At 33.5% G+C, this 17910-nt stretch overlaps 3 protein-coding genes across 3 annotated transcripts; 2 read left to right on the top strand and 1 right to left on the bottom strand.

Annotated features, from left to right (window-relative positions):
- The first annotated feature begins 1356 nt into the window (after positions 1-1356).
- LOC128166385 (uncharacterized) lies at positions 1357-4465 on the top strand. Its single transcript, XM_052831508.1, has 3 exons — positions 1357-1515; positions 1935-2090; positions 3461-4465. The coding sequence occupies exons 1-3, from the start codon at positions 1443-1445 to the stop codon at positions 3664-3666; spliced, it is 435 nt and encodes a 144-aa protein (XP_052687468.1). The 5' UTR covers positions 1357-1442; the 3' UTR covers positions 3667-4465.
- Positions 4466-5899: 1434 nt separating this feature from the next.
- On the bottom strand, positions 5900-10590 carry LOC128167374 (glycoprotein-N-acetylgalactosamine 3-beta-galactosyltransferase 1-like). The gene is made up of 4 exons (XM_052833066.1): positions 10151-10590; positions 9263-9313; positions 7297-7961; positions 5900-6244 (listed from the first exon to the last, which is right to left on the bottom strand). Exons 1-4 carry the CDS (start codon positions 10257-10259, stop codon positions 6086-6088), a joined length of 984 nt encoding a protein of 327 aa, XP_052689026.1. The 5' UTR covers positions 10260-10590; the 3' UTR covers positions 5900-6085.
- A 3345-nt stretch (positions 10591-13935) lies between these two features.
- Positions 13936-15990, top strand: LOC128164625 (uncharacterized). Its single transcript, XM_052828565.1, has 4 exons — positions 13936-14052; positions 14501-14581; positions 15423-15497; positions 15854-15990. The coding sequence occupies exons 1-4, from the start codon at positions 14002-14004 to the stop codon at positions 15977-15979; spliced, it is 333 nt and encodes a 110-aa protein (XP_052684525.1). The 5' UTR covers positions 13936-14001; the 3' UTR covers positions 15980-15990.
- Positions 15991-17910: the final 1920 nt, after the last annotated feature.

Raw genomic sequence — 17910 nt, 5'->3', positions numbered from 1 at the left:
TTCAAGTATTTTCCCCTTCTCTCTTTCACTGATATTGAAATCAAACTTGATGTTAATGAAATCATGGAATTACCGTACCAGTCTGTGTTCAAAAGAAAATAGATTTTTTTTTGTACCAAAATTACTTTTTTACACTTTTGATATATATTTAATTATTTATACAGCACAACAGTACTACATTTTATGTGTTCAGTATATGCAGACCAATTTTCATCAGTATTACTAAATGACAAGTCAACAAACATAGTGCTTTTGCATAAATCCTTTATTTTGTTTGCCAGTATACAAAGCATCAATATTGTGTATTTCAACTTAGAAGCATTTTGTTGCTTTTTTTAACAATTTCTTTTTGATTGGTTGGTTTTGCCGCAGTGAATTTCTTTCCAGAGCATCACACTTTTCCTTTTAATTCTCAGTAGCCCTACCCCCCCCCCCCCCCCCACACACACACACACACACAGTGTATACTTATCTTTCAGTAGGTATTTGATAAGTATTTATTTTCAATATTTATGCTAACAGTTCCATTCCATCTCATACCGTGCCTATAAATGAATAAAGGATAGGAAAGTCTGGAATTTCTCTCTCTCTCTCTCTCTCTCTCTCTCATATTCATTTTCTACAAAAAGAAGCATAAATTTGAATATATTAGATTCAACTGAAAGTTTTAGTCTTTAGATAGTGTTTCAAACTATGTACTTGTACTATGTATATGATATTCCAATCAGAGATTTGGTGAAACTGTTGTCAAACAACAACTGTGATAATACTGCTTTCCAATTGGTGAGTTAAGATATTAATATCACCCTTAAATTTTTGTTCATATACGTTTAAAGTCTATATACTTTCATAGGGCCTAAAATCAAACCAAAGAAAAGTTTGATGTAAAATAAGTTGATATTGGTTGCTCTTGCCTGTTTTGTTTTTTTTTTGTTTTTTTTGCTTATTTGAATAAAGTCAATTTTCTGACATAAAATGTCTTGTTTTCATAAACCAAGAGGGATTTTACTTTGAGCCTCAGAAATGGAATGGATGATACTCAAACAAAATGAATTTACCTCAAAATGAGTTCAATAATAAAGATACCGGGTTCTTATATTTTTGACAATTTTTTTTATTTTAGAGACATCGTTCCACAATAGTAATCAAACGGTTGCAAATACTGTTTTTGAAATATGCAGATGCAGAAAAAATGCTTATTACGACCTTGAATTTTTAATCAGGACCATCTCATTCAAAAACGATTGGTGATCCCATTTACACAAAGCAATATGCAATTATGACTGAATTAATCAATAGTGTCTGAATAATTGTCTGCAATCCTTGTTCGGCCTCTGAATATATCAACTTGATTCCCCTCTTGGGACCCCTCTCACGCTGATGCGGAAACGCTTCTTCTTACGCCGGAGCATCATCTCACAACACTCGGATTAACTTACAAAATGGACGTAAAGTACCTACAACTTTCGCTCCTCGCCCTAGTGACTTTGTGTTTCACGTTTTTATTTCAAAAGGGTGAGTACAATTCACATTTATGTACATATAGAACACACTTGTCGGTGGAGAGGTCGATATATTCTTTTTTTTTCTCCGGCATTTTACTGCTTGTGTGCCCCAAAAATGCAGCACGTGCATTGTTCGACCTCTGTGAAGGATACTTCCTCTGACACGGTGTTTTGAGAAGGAGGATTTGAAGGGGACAATCGATCGAAGAACGACATGCAACGCCAGCCAATTCAATTATATTTAAAATGAGTAGTTTCTGTCGTATGTTTCAGAATTATTTTCTAACATAAATAAATGGGGACAGAAGACACGATTTTTTCAAATAAAAAAAATTCTAAAACATACAATGATAGAATGTTTCTTAAAAATCCAATCATCCACTTCTAGTATTTCAATATATAAACATCTTTATAATTTGTGTTTTACAGCCAGTGCCATTGAATGCTTCGAGTGTAACTCGAGAGACCCTGACCCGAATATAGCTGACAAATGTAAGAACTCCCCAGCATCGCTGATGTCCATGCCACAGTATTATAAAAACTGCTCAGACGCCAGCGCAAGATGTAGAAAGATTCAGCAAGAGGGTGAGTTTGGGGGGTGGTTTATTTATCGAAAGGGTGGTGGGTATATGAATTGGGTAGGGGTATCTTTTTTGTTATTTTCTCATTTTGCCAACCGTTTATTTACTGCGTATACGTATTTTTTAAATAGATATTTGGCATTTCTTGAAAACTGATATTTATTGATTCTATTATGTATCGTATAATTCATGTAAACTTGCATTTCTCTTTTTTATTATCTCACAAAACAACTAGTTAGCTGGAAATTGTTAATCAGCATTTCTTAATAAATCAATGAATCATGTTTATCCTAAACAGGCCAAATATTGCATTTTAGAAACTATGAGTATTGAATACGTACTTAAACATATTAACCTCTTACTAATAAACAGTAAATAGCTTTTTTTATGAAAGGTATAAGACATGCATTGCTATTTACAGTAAGTTTAAAAAAAACTTAAGGATAATAATCTTTCAAAAATGATAAGAATAAATGAATTTTATAGACTTTTAGACATGGTTTAACTCTAATTTTTGAATTTTCAAAAAAAAAAAAATTATGTTAAAAATAAAATTTTAAAAATAAAACATCTGTCAAAAGTAGATTCCCTATTTTGCAGCTAAAAATACTTTGTGTTAATTTAATATTGAATTGAATTAATTAATATTATCTTGTTTGAGTCGAGAACACTAATTAATACTTATTCCGTCTTATTTAATTCAAACACAAATTAAAACAAAAAATAACACTATTAAGGTACCTCACTACACCTAGACTTCCACTTTTTTAAAAGACATTATGTCACAAGATGGCGATTTAATTTGTTAAACTGTTTATATAGTTCATTTGGGGTGTATAACGTCGTAGCTTAGTGGTTAAAGTATTGGGCTCTATGAACCGCAGATCATGAGTGCGAATCCGCCTGGAGCTTTTGTTCATGTTTACTGAATTAAGTTTTCGAAAATGTAATTTTTCATCCAAAATTGCACATTATTTTGCCTATTGGACTGAAATATTATGATATCTATCTTAATCAAGTAATTTTCTGCTGATTTGAGAAAATATTTCAAGGTTTAGTGAGCCACCTTAATTTTGATTCAAAACGTTGATATTGGCACTGTCTCGAGCCTTTTGTATTTCTAAAAGTTCAGAATTTTTACATGACAAACATGCATTTTTTTTTCTCAAATACTAGTACTGTACATAATTTAATATAAAAAAAAACTTTATTGCCCTAAAAAATGGCTCGTGATGGGGTACTTTATCATAAAAAAAAAAGGAAAAACAAAAGTCCAGTAACTTTGGCTGGTTGTATTTTTTAATGCAAACTTTTAGTTATTCCCCGTTGTCTATGTACAATTCAAAGACTCCATTTTCTTTTGATTTTGTTTAGTGGATAAAGATGAAAGAACTATACGCCAGTGCGCCACAACTTTGAACAATGTGGTAGGTTGTTTCAAGAGGACAGGGACCTACAAAATCAAGATGGAGTACTGCGAATGTGATGCAGACGGATGCAATTCCGCGCCACGCATTTCGTTGTCCATAGCAACAGCCTTCTCTTTAATGATGGGAGTTTTACTGTGTTATTTTCTATAGATAATATTGACCTTGTCTTCTCTCCTTTTTCATTAATGTTGCATCCAGCAGTTGTGTTAGAGATAGCATTATTCACTTGATTTGAACGTGTGTGCGTGCGATGAACTATAGTGCTACATGTATGTGTTAAAGCAATGCATTATATAACAACTTTAGACGGATTGTGATTTTGATACTTTCATTTTTTGTTTTCATTTACTGTAATAACACAAGTCTTCCATGACCTTTTATAAAAGGCTTTGTAGAAAGTCTGATGCGTGTACTATTGTTTGTATTATTTTTATGCTCATCAAATGCAATGTAGTAGGAGTACAATTATATAAGCTCTTTGAAAATACAGAAAAAATGTATTTTGTAACCATTGTTATTGCAAGAGATTTCCTAACGTATGAAGTCAATCCTGACTGTAAGGAATTGAGGAAAGACGTCAATTAACATGACCTTGACCTTTTTAAACAAATATTACGTAAAGGTGAAATCGACATCATTGGTAGGATCGTTTAACCTCTTTCCTCCATCCTTCTACAACATATGGTTACTTTACATATCATTTGATGCCAAAGCTTGTAAAATATTTATAAATGTACCGAAATATTACCAATTATCTGTAACTTGTTGTGATTTTCATACGATAATGTGAATGATGAAATAACTCTGTAATACAATGTATATATTTCTCTTTTTTACCATTATCTGGTAGATTCATATAACTGTTTCGTGTTTACTATGCGATGTCAATCAATTTTTCAAATCACCAACAATGTCTTTGAAATAAACCGTTTAGTACCTGTGTAAAGTTCTTCAGTTTTACAATTATATAATAGTGTTGTGTTGTGCATGTACTATGCCTAAATAGTAGTCAGGGTTTGATACATGGTGCACGAGCCGGAGGCGAGTGCACTATGTATCAAACCCTGACTACTATTTATAATATAGGCATAGTACATGCACAACACAACACTATTGTTATCATTATGCCGAGTGTTGTATATACTGACGTGCTTTGTTATAAGTAGCTGTGACGTTTGAGTGTTGTCTTGTCCCAAAAAATAATCACCGGAAAAGATAGCGTTTGTTCTCTCAAATTAATCAATTGATATCAAATTGATTGATTATTTAATCAACAAGTTGTTGTACAATTAAAAATCAACAAAGGTTTATGTTCTTTTCAAGAAACGAGATCGAGAGAGACGTTTCATCTTACCGAGAAAACTCGAAATGTTTAGCAGACGAAATCTCATTGAATTATAGACGAATCATTGCTGCGCCAAAAAAAAAAGGGGGGGGGGATACAAGGCATGCTTAGGTCACGTACCCAACATTGGTGAAAGTCCTTTCACAAATAATTTCTCCAAGTAATCAAATCTCTTTTTTAAGAATTTAATTGTTTCTAACAGTAGGTTAGTCAGTTGGTAGAGGTTTGCTCTGTGTTTGATAAAGACTTCATTTTGGTAAAATTACTATAAATGGCCTGAACCACAGTAAGTGCACAATAAAAGATTGGCCAGGGATTTTTTACCGATTTCATCGACATCAACGTCAGTCGACATGCAAATCTTCCCTTGAAAATCAGTTGACGCCAAGAGTTTTTGTTCGTTCTGGAGCAAGAAAGCTTCCCCAGATCTTGGTCAAAAACGCCGGAAACAAGTCTCTGACTGGAATTATACACGGTTCTATTCGAGTAAAATAATCTTGAAGGGACAAAAAACAACAGTCAATCAAGAACCCGGTAGGTTCATCCTTGCAATGAATATATGGTCTGAGCATCCTTGCAATGGCCAAAAGGCTTTGGTCTATAGGAAATGATACCTTATTAACGTGTAAACAACAAAATCGTTCTTATCATGTACCTTTTTATTTTAATCTAAAATTCATTCAAAAAATATAAAAGTTATATATAAAAAAAAGGCAATAAAACAAATGCATGGATTTTATCCGACAACATTTTTTGTAAATAAGGTTTATCTATTAAGATCCTCCTTATTCAGATAGGTAAATTGATTCAGGTAGCTAATAACCACCAACCCACATTTTCGAACGATTGCTGATCACGCTTTTTCACTGGTAAATCCATTCCATTGTGTTTAAGATGAAGCATTATAAGGAAGGTGTTCGATGAATGCTACGTCACACATGTACATCTAGGTAGAACCATTTGTACAAAATTCGGCACTGATACAGTGTCAATGAAGCATATATTTTTTTCTATTAAAAAAGATTTCTCCACCAAGAGAGAAGATCAAACTCGTGTCTTGTTGTAATTCTAAATGATGACATTGAATGTTATTTTACGTAATTACAACTGCCACCAAGTATATTTTTAAATTACAGCATGATTATGTTGTCGTGACAACTGATTCTTTCACATCGAAACGATGGCTGACAGCAGATCTAGGAAGGCCTGGGTATACGCTGAACACTAGCTAGCCATGTTTTCCATTCTGAACGTCCGTGTTTTACGCACATCCTGTACAAGTCCGTACGGACGAAGATGGTAAACGAGATACTCCATGGCGTACATGTCATTTGGCGTCATGTAATGGAACGATATACTGTAATCGCTGCAGCATCCAAGACCCTGGCGAAGATAAATTTTAAAAAAGATCAGCATTATATATATATAACAATCATTTAAAACTGTACATGTATTGAATTCTGAGCACATCCTCGCCATTGTTTGCATCTTCGCTAGGTAAAAGGCCGCACTATATAAAAATGGAGGGGGGGGGGGGGGCAATCGTATTCAACATTAGTTCTCGAAGAGTTTGATTCTGAAATAAATGCATATATATGAAATTCAAGAACAGGCCAAACTAGAGTCGAAGGTGTAATCTCTGCGAGGTACTTGAAAGAACAAGTAATTCACGTGAAATGTTTTCACTTGCGGTATATCAAAATAAATGTCAACCTGTTTAAAAACATATTTGAATTTGAAACATTGATGCGCAAAAAAGGGAATCATTGACATCGAGTCGGGCAAAGCAAACAATTATTTATGGTTGAATATTATGGCCAATATACGAGGGTTGTTCGGAAATTATTGAGACAACACGGATATTTCCATTTCTAAGTGAAGAATTATGGTGAAAATTGGCATGAACATTGAAGAAACCATAACAAATAATTAAAGAAAGTAATATTTAAAAAAATGTTTAATATTTTGTTTACAACGGTAGATTAACAAATCGGTGGCCGGGGTACCCGGCGCAAGCATAAACTCGTATAGACGATTCTCTCCCATCTGGAGAAGAGAGCTATACTAGTATGCGGACTCCGGACCTTGGCTCAAGACGATGGAGGAAACGGTTTTCTAGTGGATTCAAAGCAAATATAAAGAAAGATAATTGTACTGTGGGATCATTTAAATTCATGAGGACTAATTTTCGTGAATATTAAGTTCTTTTACAAGTTCATGGGGACGTACGTTTTCCGTTGATCCATTCTTATGCAATAAATAATATACATATAGATCAAATTTTATAATTTGTTGACGACTTTAATTTGTTGGAGAGGGAAACCAATTAACAAAATTAAATCACCACGATTATCAATGATTCCATATGAACATGATTTGATCATGATATGACATGTTTTCAATGGATACTCTTTCTCTTAATTGTTTGCTTGTACCTTCTGTGGGTAGTTTGCTGCATTATTGTAAAACCAAGGAGGATAAAATCCTCTTAGGTGTGCAGTGGGATTGAAAGGATGGAATGTCTCTTTGCCATAAATGTCTTGAGAATCTCCCGCCTTAATACCGAGGTTCTCCATGCATATACCAATCTCGGCATCCTCAGCCCCGCCATCTTGTCTACACTTCACGACACCCGAAAGGCCTTTAGTCACAAACACTTCCAGACTCTTTCTACTCAGTATATATCCGGCTCCTCCACTGAAATATCCCTGTTTCACAATCACCTTAAACTTGTGTCCGAAATATTCCAAAGAATTCGGATCATGATGAGAGAGGAAATACCGTAAGTTCTCCACTATGATGTACGTGTCATCGTCTGCTTTGAGAAACCAGTCAAACTGGTCTCCATAATGTTCGTAACAATACCGGAAAGCTTGCACAGTCTTGGCAGTCAAATGCTGCCTTCCCTCGGTGGTATTCAGTCCTATAGTTGGGAAAGAAGCGTTCGTTTCGCTGCTGAAGAACAGGGCTTTGTTGCATCGTTTCGCCCATGTGTTTTTCACTGCCGCCGCCTTCTTTTCCAAGTTTTCAGGAGTTGTCATTATCCAGCACAGTATTCGAACTTTACTGGACAGTTCGTTGGCTATTACTTCGTTGATATCTGAAAAATAACATAAAACACTCTAAGTCATGAACGCTGATTGGGTAGTCTTAATCTAAGTGTATCTCATTTATTTTGTGAACATTTATTTTAACAACCATTCTCACTACTTTCTATTCTTTTGCAGGAATTATAAGTTGTTCATAGGGTTTTTCTTGTATTATTACTGCATGGAATCTACCAAGGTATCATTTTGCATTTAATTCAGTTTTAGTGCAGTTTTTTCCCCCATGAATTGCTTTATTTTACCCGCTTTTAAATTCACATGGCCATTCAGTTCACACGTAGATTAAGCCATTGGATTTTTCCCCCGTTGGCCATCACAAAAATCTTAACAGCCATTTCATTCACAATACAATATAGTTTCACTATGGAAAAGTTCAGATGTTTATTTTGTTTATAAAAACATTTTCTTCTTCATTTCTACTATTTTACCTTTTCTAATGTCTCGAGGTAAAATTCATCACTAAGAGAATTACACGATTAAGAGTTCAAATCGTTGAATTATTTAGTAAAAGTGCATCATATCATACAGTGATTTATGCAAACGATGACATTTCGAATTGAAAGGTAATGACTCCGATTTGTAATGATAATGAAGGAGACAAGCATAAGAGTCTAGCCAGATGATTTATTCAATATTATTGTACAACTTGTCAAGTAACTTCTCAATTATGTTGGGGTTTTTTTTTTTATCATTCGAATGTTTAAAATCTTTGATTATCTTTAAAAATGAAGCAATAAAAAACCCAAATCCACAATTAAAAGATAATATAAGTTGAGAGTATCAGGAGAAATTTTGTTTTGCAGGATTAAACAAACGTAAAGTACGTCGTAATTTTGGCCAATTTAAACGCACAATTACGTTACATGTATTTACTTTAGTTCACTTATTTTCTTTTATGCTCCAAACTACCATTCCGTACATTTGATTAATGAACGTATTTACCAAAGTTCACCCAATTAGTGCGCGTTAAAAATGGATTAAAAGTGCTTGTAGCGCAGTTCTTTAAAATTAAACAACACAATGCATACAAAAACGTCTCATGTTTTGAAATTAAGTGGGCGCAAAATCGCAATAAGGGAACTTGTATTATGTCTGCATCACTAATTAGAATTGCTAAATTTTTAATGGTGTAATCAAATGAAGCACATTTAGGTAGTAAATTACCTCTGAAGTCAACCAGATGTGTTTAATTATGAGTCATAAATCAGAAGGTGTTTGAAGATATCACAGAGAAAATAAAATGATAATGAGTGACCCTTTTTTCATCTATTATGTAACGATATTAAAGTTTTACCTGATCCTCTGAAGCTATCCATTTCAACAACGCCATTCATGTCAATTTCATCTGAAAATATTAAAATTCCTTTTCTATTTCATAAAACTAATTAAGGAATAATAAAGTTAATTATAAAGTTTTTAAAAAAAACCGTTGCATTCGTTCATTTTTTACATAAAATTTAAAACCTTATTTTTAATACATATCTAATCTAGATATATGTTGCATATTATTTTATTATATTATAGAAACAGCCAGACTGAAATCTACACGCCCCGTTTATCGATTGGTCGAAATCTACAGCGTCTGAAGCTGACAAGAAAATGACAGGACAGATATTGACATGCCCTGTTTATCGATTGGTCCAAACCTACAACGACCTAGGAAAAATCACGGACTGCACGAAATATTCATGACATGACGATGTCAGAATCAAAGTCTCACAGGAGACGATTTTGCTGTTTCTATTAGCTAATGTACTTACGTTCATTAACAGTAATTTAGTAAAATTTACTTACTTTTCATTATCAATTTATCAATTAGCTAAAAGAAAGATGTTAATATAAACAATAAAATGCTCTCTTTGGTGATTCATTCGGGATATGAAGGTAGCGACATTGCAGAAAAAATACATAACCCGCTAGAAAAAAATAACATAACCCGCTAACGCGGGTTATGTATTTTTTCTGCAATGTCGAATGAATCACCGTGCAAAGAAAGCATTTTATTGTTTAATTAATTCCTAGTATTCATTATAATATATTTTGTTAATCGCCAGTAAATCCAAGATTACAAAGGTAGCTGATTTTGGTAAAAGACGAAAGAGGTCAATATTTTATACATGTTATTTAATTGATATTGGATAATGCAGTTGAATTTTTTTATAATTAGTTTCATATCCCTTACCTCTTACAAGCCTGGAATATCTATCCAAAAACAAGAAACAAAAGCAGAACATAAAACATCCCGCCACAAACAAAGACCTCTGGAGTCGTCTGGATATGGAAACAGACATCTTCCTGCTTAGAAAAAGCAGGAATGTCAATTCCACATAAATATCTTCTTAGTTTCGCTAATGTCACCGATTCCTTGTTTATTTCCAATGCAAATGCCAGGTCCTCTTTTTAAAAAGTTTTATCAATGTGTAGCTTTTCCAATTTTCCCCCCTTGTTTATTTCACGAGACTGGAAACAAATCCGAAAAGATGCGCAAGTTTCAGAAAGCTGTGATGACACCTGACATGAAGGTAGAAGAACGGGCAAAAACCGTGACAAACTGAAAAAATAAGATTAAAAGAAGGAGGTAATGCATGCAAATGTACCACACGGCCTAACGTGCCGATTTCTTCTTCAGTCGTAATGAATTATGATCTAATTATTAATGTCAGTCGACGGATAAACCTCACTCGCTTATGATAATGTTATTTAACCGAACGGTTTGTTTTTGTTCTTTTAACTCGTCCACCTTTTCTTTACGATTGACAACGCTTTACGTAAATTGCTCCATCAAATCTTTATTTTTCATAGCTCGAGTTTAAATACAATTTATTAATTGATTATCGTCTAAAGCATCCAGTCTAGTCAAAAAGATGCTATAACAGTGTGTTACTGTATCAGTTTTACAGGCTTCCGATAATAAACAAAAATCTTTAAACGATAAAATTACCCCTGTACTTCAGTAAAAATAATTGCAGTACAGGGGATGATTTTATTTAAAGAAATGTATACAACGTCAGGCACCTGTGATCAGTTTCTTCTAAATAACGTTGATGGGATCAGCCAGTTTTATCTCTCCCTCAAGGGATGGCACGGTGAAAGAGCGCATGAAGGATGAGGTCATGGGTTCGAATCTCTATAATTGTGGATAAGGCCAGTTCTGTGTCCAAGGGAGCTGGTACGACAAATACGCATATACTGAGTAAAGTGAAGGTCAAAGTTTCGAATGCATTTTAAAGCCATTTTGAGAGAGTTTGGGGATGACTTTGTAATATCAAATTCATTTGTAAAATGCTGAACATAACTCTTATAAAAAAAAATGACAATGATATTCATTTTATTAATTTTTGCACGAAAAAAAAGAGATTTAAAGTCATGCATATATTAATTTCCAGGATGAAATAAAGCGTAGTAGCTTTTATGTATATTCCTTTGTAAGGAAAAGTAGATTTTATTGTAATTTATAAGCATAATGTAAATGAATCAATTCTAAAGACACAGTCCAACATTTCAAGAGCATATTTTTTTTGTGCTTTAATTTCACATAGACAAAATAAAGGCACATTACATGTGAATAAAATCTTCTTCAGATAAGATTCTATGAACAGATAGAAGTACGTTTTGCGTGATATATATATATATATCCATGGTAGACAAGCTGTTGTCATACATTGCTATGGTGCAGAGAGAGAGAGAGAGAGAGAAAGAGAGAGAGAGAGAGAGAGAGATAAAAGGGACAAACAGAAGTATTTAAGGATGCCAGAAGGTTCAAATTACCTGTTACTATTATGTATACCTTAAAATATTTTTGGGACCATATACTAAGAAAAAAAAACTAAGGAAAAAAAGAATCAAAATATTTCAGCTTTAAAATTTGAAAGTTTCACAAATCTTTATAAAAAGAGAATAATTTTAACAGTTATATACTTACTTCTATGGTTCACGTACGTTGATGTGGTAGCAAACACATAAAAGTACATAATTCGCGTTGAATTTACAAACATGTAACATCACGTTCAAGCAATTAAAGAATTAGCCCCCCCCCCAATTTTTTTTGCTAAGTTAGACCTAACCATTAGGTACATAGCAGAATACAGGGTTCAGCCCCCCCCCCCCCCCCGGCCACACACACTTTTTTCGCAGGAAACATAATTGTTCCGTAATGTACGTTTGAAAGATTGAGAAGTTGGAGTCAAAGGCATACCAGCCCCCCCCCCCCCCCTCCCCCCACGGATTAGGAATTTCGTTATTTTTGAAAAAAGAAAATTTGGTAGGTATGATTTTTTTGTTTGGTATACCTTCTCTCCCCCCCCCCCCCCCCACCCACCCCGGATTAGGATTTTCATGATTTCGGGGAAAAAATGTTATGGCCGGAAAGATGATTACTCCCCCCCCCCCCCACCCCCCCCCTCCCCCACCACATTCAATTTGCTTCCGACGCCAGTGCATCCAGTTCCTTACAGAAATATGCATGACTCCAAAGCTTCCTTGAAATATTTAAAATAAATCAATTAAAAGATTTAAAGAAAATCGACAGACTACATATAGTTATTTCACCTATCAAAATATTAATGCAAAATATAACAAAGTTTCTTTTTAAAAAAATTATCAAATACACGATCCTAAGAAATTAAAGTTATTTTTAATTCTCTTTCTTTGAAAATTTTATTTTTTTTCCTAACAAGCATATCATGATTCAGATCACGTACGGAGACATGCGTTGATTTGTGCATAATTCTATTGCACTAGACGTAGATTTACAATCATATTATGAGGATCCTGTCAGAAAATAAATCAGCGACTCCTAAAAGTTAAGAAATAGGATTAAAATTCTGTAAAATATCACACTTTTCTTGTTTAACAAATATGATATTAAATGACACGCGTTTGTAAATTTTTGTAGGTGTCACCATTTCCTTACATAAATAATCTTACTTTTTAAAATGTCAAAACTTGCAAATATCATGAATCAAAATGAATAATATGAATCTCAGTATAAATTCGCCTAAAATGGTTTTTCTTAGTATTTTTTTTTTTCATATTTTTTCAAACAAGATATTCTGTCTATGAAAGTTTATATGAAATGCATCAATAATTGATTTGATGTGGGCATTTTTTTATTTCAGTTTTATTACAATAATATTATGATTGGCAAAAATTCCAGGAATGCTAACGACAAGGTAAAATATGGGGAATTTATTTTGCACATGCATATATACATGTATGCACATAACCATACATGTAGTTTAAAAACAACAAACAACAACAACATTAATTTTTAGATAAATTCATTTAAATGCTAGTAGTTATTAATAAATATCATTAGAGTTAACACTGTGCTTAATTAACAGTAAAAAATTAGATTTGTTTAAAAAATTGTACATGACGCGTTTTGACAAAACCTGTAATATGTTTAAATGCAATACACGTAGCTGTATGTTAGTGTCTCGTTGATTTGTGAGTTTCATGATTTAGAAGGAGTGATAAAGCAGTCAACGGACAGACATTTCCAAGATGCCACATTTGTCACTCAGGACAAAGTTTTTGCTGCCATTGTTGCTTGTTTTCTTCGTAACATGAAAAAATGGTCATAAATGCATATATAACCTAATATAAACAATATTCAGCGTGGTTAAAAATGATGTTTGGAACCCCCACCACACCATACCTCTACCCCCCCCCCCCCCCCAAAAGAAAAAGAGATTCAATTCATATCGGTTTTAAAAGAAAATTGTCACAAATCATTGGGTATTTTGTCGTACCAAAACAAAGTGCGCCAAACCAAACGCGACAAGCATTATGACGTCATTTTGATGAGGCTTTTGTGATTATTTTTGATACACATTATCCTAAAGTACAAGGTATGTAAAATATGTAGCCTACGAATATCTTCGGTATCCATGGTACGACGTCGTTATGGGTAACGTCATCACTGTAGGTATATATATTCGTTGCGTTGTGGTTTCCGCGTTAGTTACTGAATTTGATCGGTGGCAATCAGACGTGTATTCACACAGAGCGCAAAAATCAGAGAAAATCACTATGAAAAGAGAGCGATCATCCGAAAGAAAGAGCTACAGCTCGTCAAAGAGGGTAAAGGCTCTCAAGATCTAAGATCATTTGTTTACAAAAGCATTCTTTAAATGACTGGCGAGCGATTTTCTATATTTCTGTCTAATGAAGAAGAGGGTCGCCATGATGGATTTTTCAAGTGGTTTATTTTATCAAGTTTCGAGAATATGTCTTCATACTATATTAATAAAAGAATAATAATACAAATACTCATAATATCAATTTAATTATATAAAAGAAAACCAAATAAAAAAAATAGATAAATAAAAGAAAAGAAAAAAATGTCCGCATCGGAGTAGGGAGCCGGAGGTTAGGTTTCTGATGTTGCATATTTTTCATAATGTATAAATATGTCTGATTTCTGATTAAAATACATATTTACTTGTTAGATAAACAATTTGAAATACTTGCTATACAGCTTTCTATAATTATATTTACAAACTTATATAAATTTCTATATATTATTCAGCGCTGCATCGATGCCTCGTCTAATCGTGAGAACGAGAGTCAGTGGTACGATGTGTTGCTGGAACTCCACATCAAATCTAGTGTAAGTCAGATTCATTACATAACATCATAAATTTATTGTTGTTGGAATATTCAACCACATATTAATAATACCTCGAACTTGTAACAAGCTTTACTTGGAAAAGGTAAAATGTATATACAATACAATATGTCTTTTAGCGGTATATGTTTGCATAACAATGCAAATTCGGGGGGGGGGTCCCTTTTTCTTCTGTTACTCAGAGGAATTGTTTAGGTCTATGGTGAATATATTCATAAGGACAGAATCATGTTGTTGTTTTTTTTTTAAGTTTGACAATTATCACTCTGGTTGTAGGTTTTATGTACATTGGATGTTGTATGTACAATCTTCTTGTTGCCCCTTGAGGGCCCTTAATTGGTAAATAAAGAATTGAATTGTAGGGAAAAACAATTGTTAACTTCAACTTCATTATTTTTGGATCTTGGTTTCACTTCCATCTTTATTGTCCTCTCACTCCTTTACCTGATTCAATCTTTCTATCCCAGACCTGTTTCATTCTTTCACTCTGTGCTTTATTGTGTCCTACAGCAACAGTCATCTTTTGTCTCCTTCCGTCATGCATGGAAAGCGCACATGAATGACTATGTAAGACATTCTGAGATTTGTGATCATTTCTTGACATGATTGTATACACTATAAGTAATCATGTATACACTAAGTAATCATGTATACACTAAGTAATCATGATCAAATCCTGCAGATCTCTGTAGACCTTTCTCTCCTTTACTATTGTCATACATTATTTGGTTGTTGGAGGATTTTGATTATTATAGCAACATAAAAATGAAAAAATGCAGTGTTAAAAAAATATTTCTCTATATCATTTGGTTTTGGTTTACAGTACAAACTGACAAGTGCAATCAATAAGTCGGAAGATCGCAGGGAATTGCCTACAGTCCCGCAACCCACCCACACAGTAAGTAATAAATAATGTAGTATGAAATACATAGATATGTAGCAGTAGATGTGTAAGTTCATAGTTGTTTAAGCTTGGATATAGAGTCTACTTTGAAAAGAGATCATTTCAAAATTCTATGGAGTAAAAATGCAAAGGAGAAGTGTCGGGGACAATCAATTTTATTTTGTAACAAGTGTAATTCATTGAAACTGTTAAGTTTATAATTGGTTTCTAGACTATAGAGAAGAAAACTGACTTCACAGTAGTGTGAATTTGTTGTAACCATATTCACTGCAACCATGTTTGACTGTAGTGAGAAGTTTAATTAATTGAATGATATTCATTCTACCCATGTTACTCTTATCTAACAACAGATTGAGTGGCTGGCTCGCACCAGTTTCAGACATCACCCCATTAATGTTCCGCAACAAAGAAAGCACAAGGTTGCTAAAAGACAAGTGCAGCATTCTCAACTTGACACCTCCTTCCTTGTCCATTAAAGAAGGAACTCTTTTGTGTAAGTACTGGTGTACTGATGTTGGGTTTGATAACATTGACTGCAAACTCTGAATTCTCTCAATGCATGCATTCACTCTACAGATCAAAGTTAAATGAATTTTGTCGAAACAGGGAGTTCACCATTGAATATAAATTTGCAAAGTTATAAATTACCAGTAGGTCATTTTTATAGTGCAGATATGAGTTTTGGAGTAATTATAATAATATAGGGATCACATGGTTAACTTGTACTTATATATACATGTTAAATGGAAATTTAAACTTTTTGGGTACCATTAAATTTTTCTTATCTTTCCATTCTATTTGTGCTTTCAGTGTGATTGTTGTTGACTTTGGTGCAAATGGGGAGTGTTTATCACTGTTTCATTCCAGTAATGTGAACTGCTGTTACACACAGTTATAACGTTAAGACTTGATTCAAAGCACTGCTCAACAGTCTTACTCTGTTACATACAGTTGACTATGTTCATTATTGAAGAATGAGGATGTACATTTGATTGTGCAAAGACTACAAGAACTCAAGTTGAAATGACATTCTTTCAAGTTGTGCAATATTTGATTCAGTCAACTGTCTATATCGAGGATGTGATTTTAATACAAGACTTTAAGAATCCAAGCTGAAATGACATTCTTACATTCTATTTGTGTGACATTCCACTGAACACTTATTGGGAATATTGGCAATAGAGCTACATGCACTGTTTAGTTCTTTACTCAATTCCAAATGCAGATTTCATAGAACTTTAAAGGTTGCACACTGACAACACAGTTATAGAATGTTATATAGTACTACTACTGACAACCAGATGTTCACATAGTACAACTAGATGTTTACATATTGGAACTAGATATTTTTATAGTACAACTACTAGATGGTTACAGAGATTTATCGTTCCATCACACCTTATGATGAAGTTTTGTAGGGGTAGATTTATCCGAGTTTTTCCAATTCAACACATTTTTTTATAAGTGTGGACAATACTTCTTGCATGTACTAGTCAAGGGTGATTGTCTGTTAAGCAGTAATGCATTTTTAGGCAGTCTCAGTGTACTCAGTTGGTACACAAGATTTCATTTTGTGGACAATTCTGTAGGTTTACTTTTTGAAGTGCTTTGCATCCTTATTTTTGTCAAGTGTTGTGCCACTGGGCTTGCAAGTACACCAAAGACTAAACTTAAACAATATATTTATGTAATTATATATTTCAAAGTGTTGTTTAGCAATTTTGGTACATTTAAATTAACTTCTTTACATTATTTTACCTATATTATGTCTATAATAGAAGATGGGAAATCAATAGACAACTGTCTACTTTTGTAGTCTCCCTGTTTGGGCTACAAGCTCTCAGAGCATCCAACAGGAACTACTAGTAGTTCTCAGTTAGACCATTATATTATCATAACTTGTAGTTACTATATATTTTCATTTACTGATTTACCATTTTTTTTTTGGGGGGGGGGGGGGGGTAGGGGAAGGGAGAGGGGCTCATTTTACATATTTTTACCACATACACCAGCACTTTATTCTTTATACCTATGTTTTATTGAAAATATTCTGATATAGGAATGCTACTGGCTGGCTAATTTTGAAGTTTTCTGACTTGTACCTTTTTTTTTTTACTTTGAGCATGAATGATTTGCATGTAATAAAAGAAAAAAAGTATGCCTCAGAATTTTGTCATTGACATTGCATGGTTATTTACCGTTAAAAAGAAAAGGTTTCTTTTTTGCTAAACTGGAACTTCTATGCACGGAATAAATAGCTCAAAACTGTTTTGCAAATATCATTGTTGGGAATCGAATAGATATTAGATTCCTGAGCAAGAGAACGCTCGTTCGAAAACAGAAACAGAAGGTTTCTAAAAGAGAATTTTAGATCAATTGAGAAGAAATATGAAACCTGTATCTTCTG

Source organism: Crassostrea angulata, chromosome 10, assembly GCF_025612915.1.
Source record: "Crassostrea angulata isolate pt1a10 chromosome 10, ASM2561291v2, whole genome shotgun sequence".
Classification (NCBI taxonomy): Eukaryota; Metazoa; Mollusca; class Bivalvia; order Ostreida; family Ostreidae; genus Magallana; species Magallana angulata.
The sequence above is the reverse complement of the archived record's forward strand: the minus strand, read 5'-3'. Positions and strand labels throughout refer to the sequence as shown.

Bases quoted from the DNA above. Each gene is read 5' to 3' on its own strand.
- LOC128166385 (XM_052831508.1), top strand. From the start codon at position 1,443: ATGGACGTAAAGTACCTACAACTTTCGCTCCTCGCCCTAGTGACTTTG. The intron at 1,516-1,934 runs GTGAGTACAATT...TGTGTTTTACAG, and splicing joins CACGTTTTTATTTCAAAAGG to CCAGTGCCATTGAATGCTTC. The intron at 2,091-3,460 runs GTGAGTTTGGGG...GATTTTGTTTAG, and splicing joins TAGAAAGATTCAGCAAGAGG to TGGATAAAGATGAAAGAACT.
- LOC128167374 (XM_052833066.1), bottom strand. From the start codon at position 10,259: ATGTCTGTTTCCATATCCAGACGACTCCAGAGGTCTTTGTTTGTGGCG. The intron at 9,314-10,150 runs GTAAGGGATATG...TAATATTTTCAG, and splicing joins ATATTCCAGGCTTGTAAGAG to ATGAAATTGACATGAATGGC. The intron at 7,962-9,262 runs GTAAAACTTTAA...GTTATTTTTCAG, and splicing joins GGATAGCTTCAGAGGATCAG to ATATCAACGAAGTAATAGCC.
- LOC128164625 (XM_052828565.1), top strand. From the start codon at position 14,002: ATGAAAAGAGAGCGATCATCCGAAAGAAAGAGCTACAGCTCGTCAAAG. The intron at 14,582-15,422 runs GTAAGTCAGATT...TTTGGTTTACAG, and splicing joins AACTCCACATCAAATCTAGT to TACAAACTGACAAGTGCAAT. The intron at 15,498-15,853 runs GTAAGTAATAAA...ATCTAACAACAG, and splicing joins TCCCGCAACCCACCCACACA to ATTGAGTGGCTGGCTCGCAC.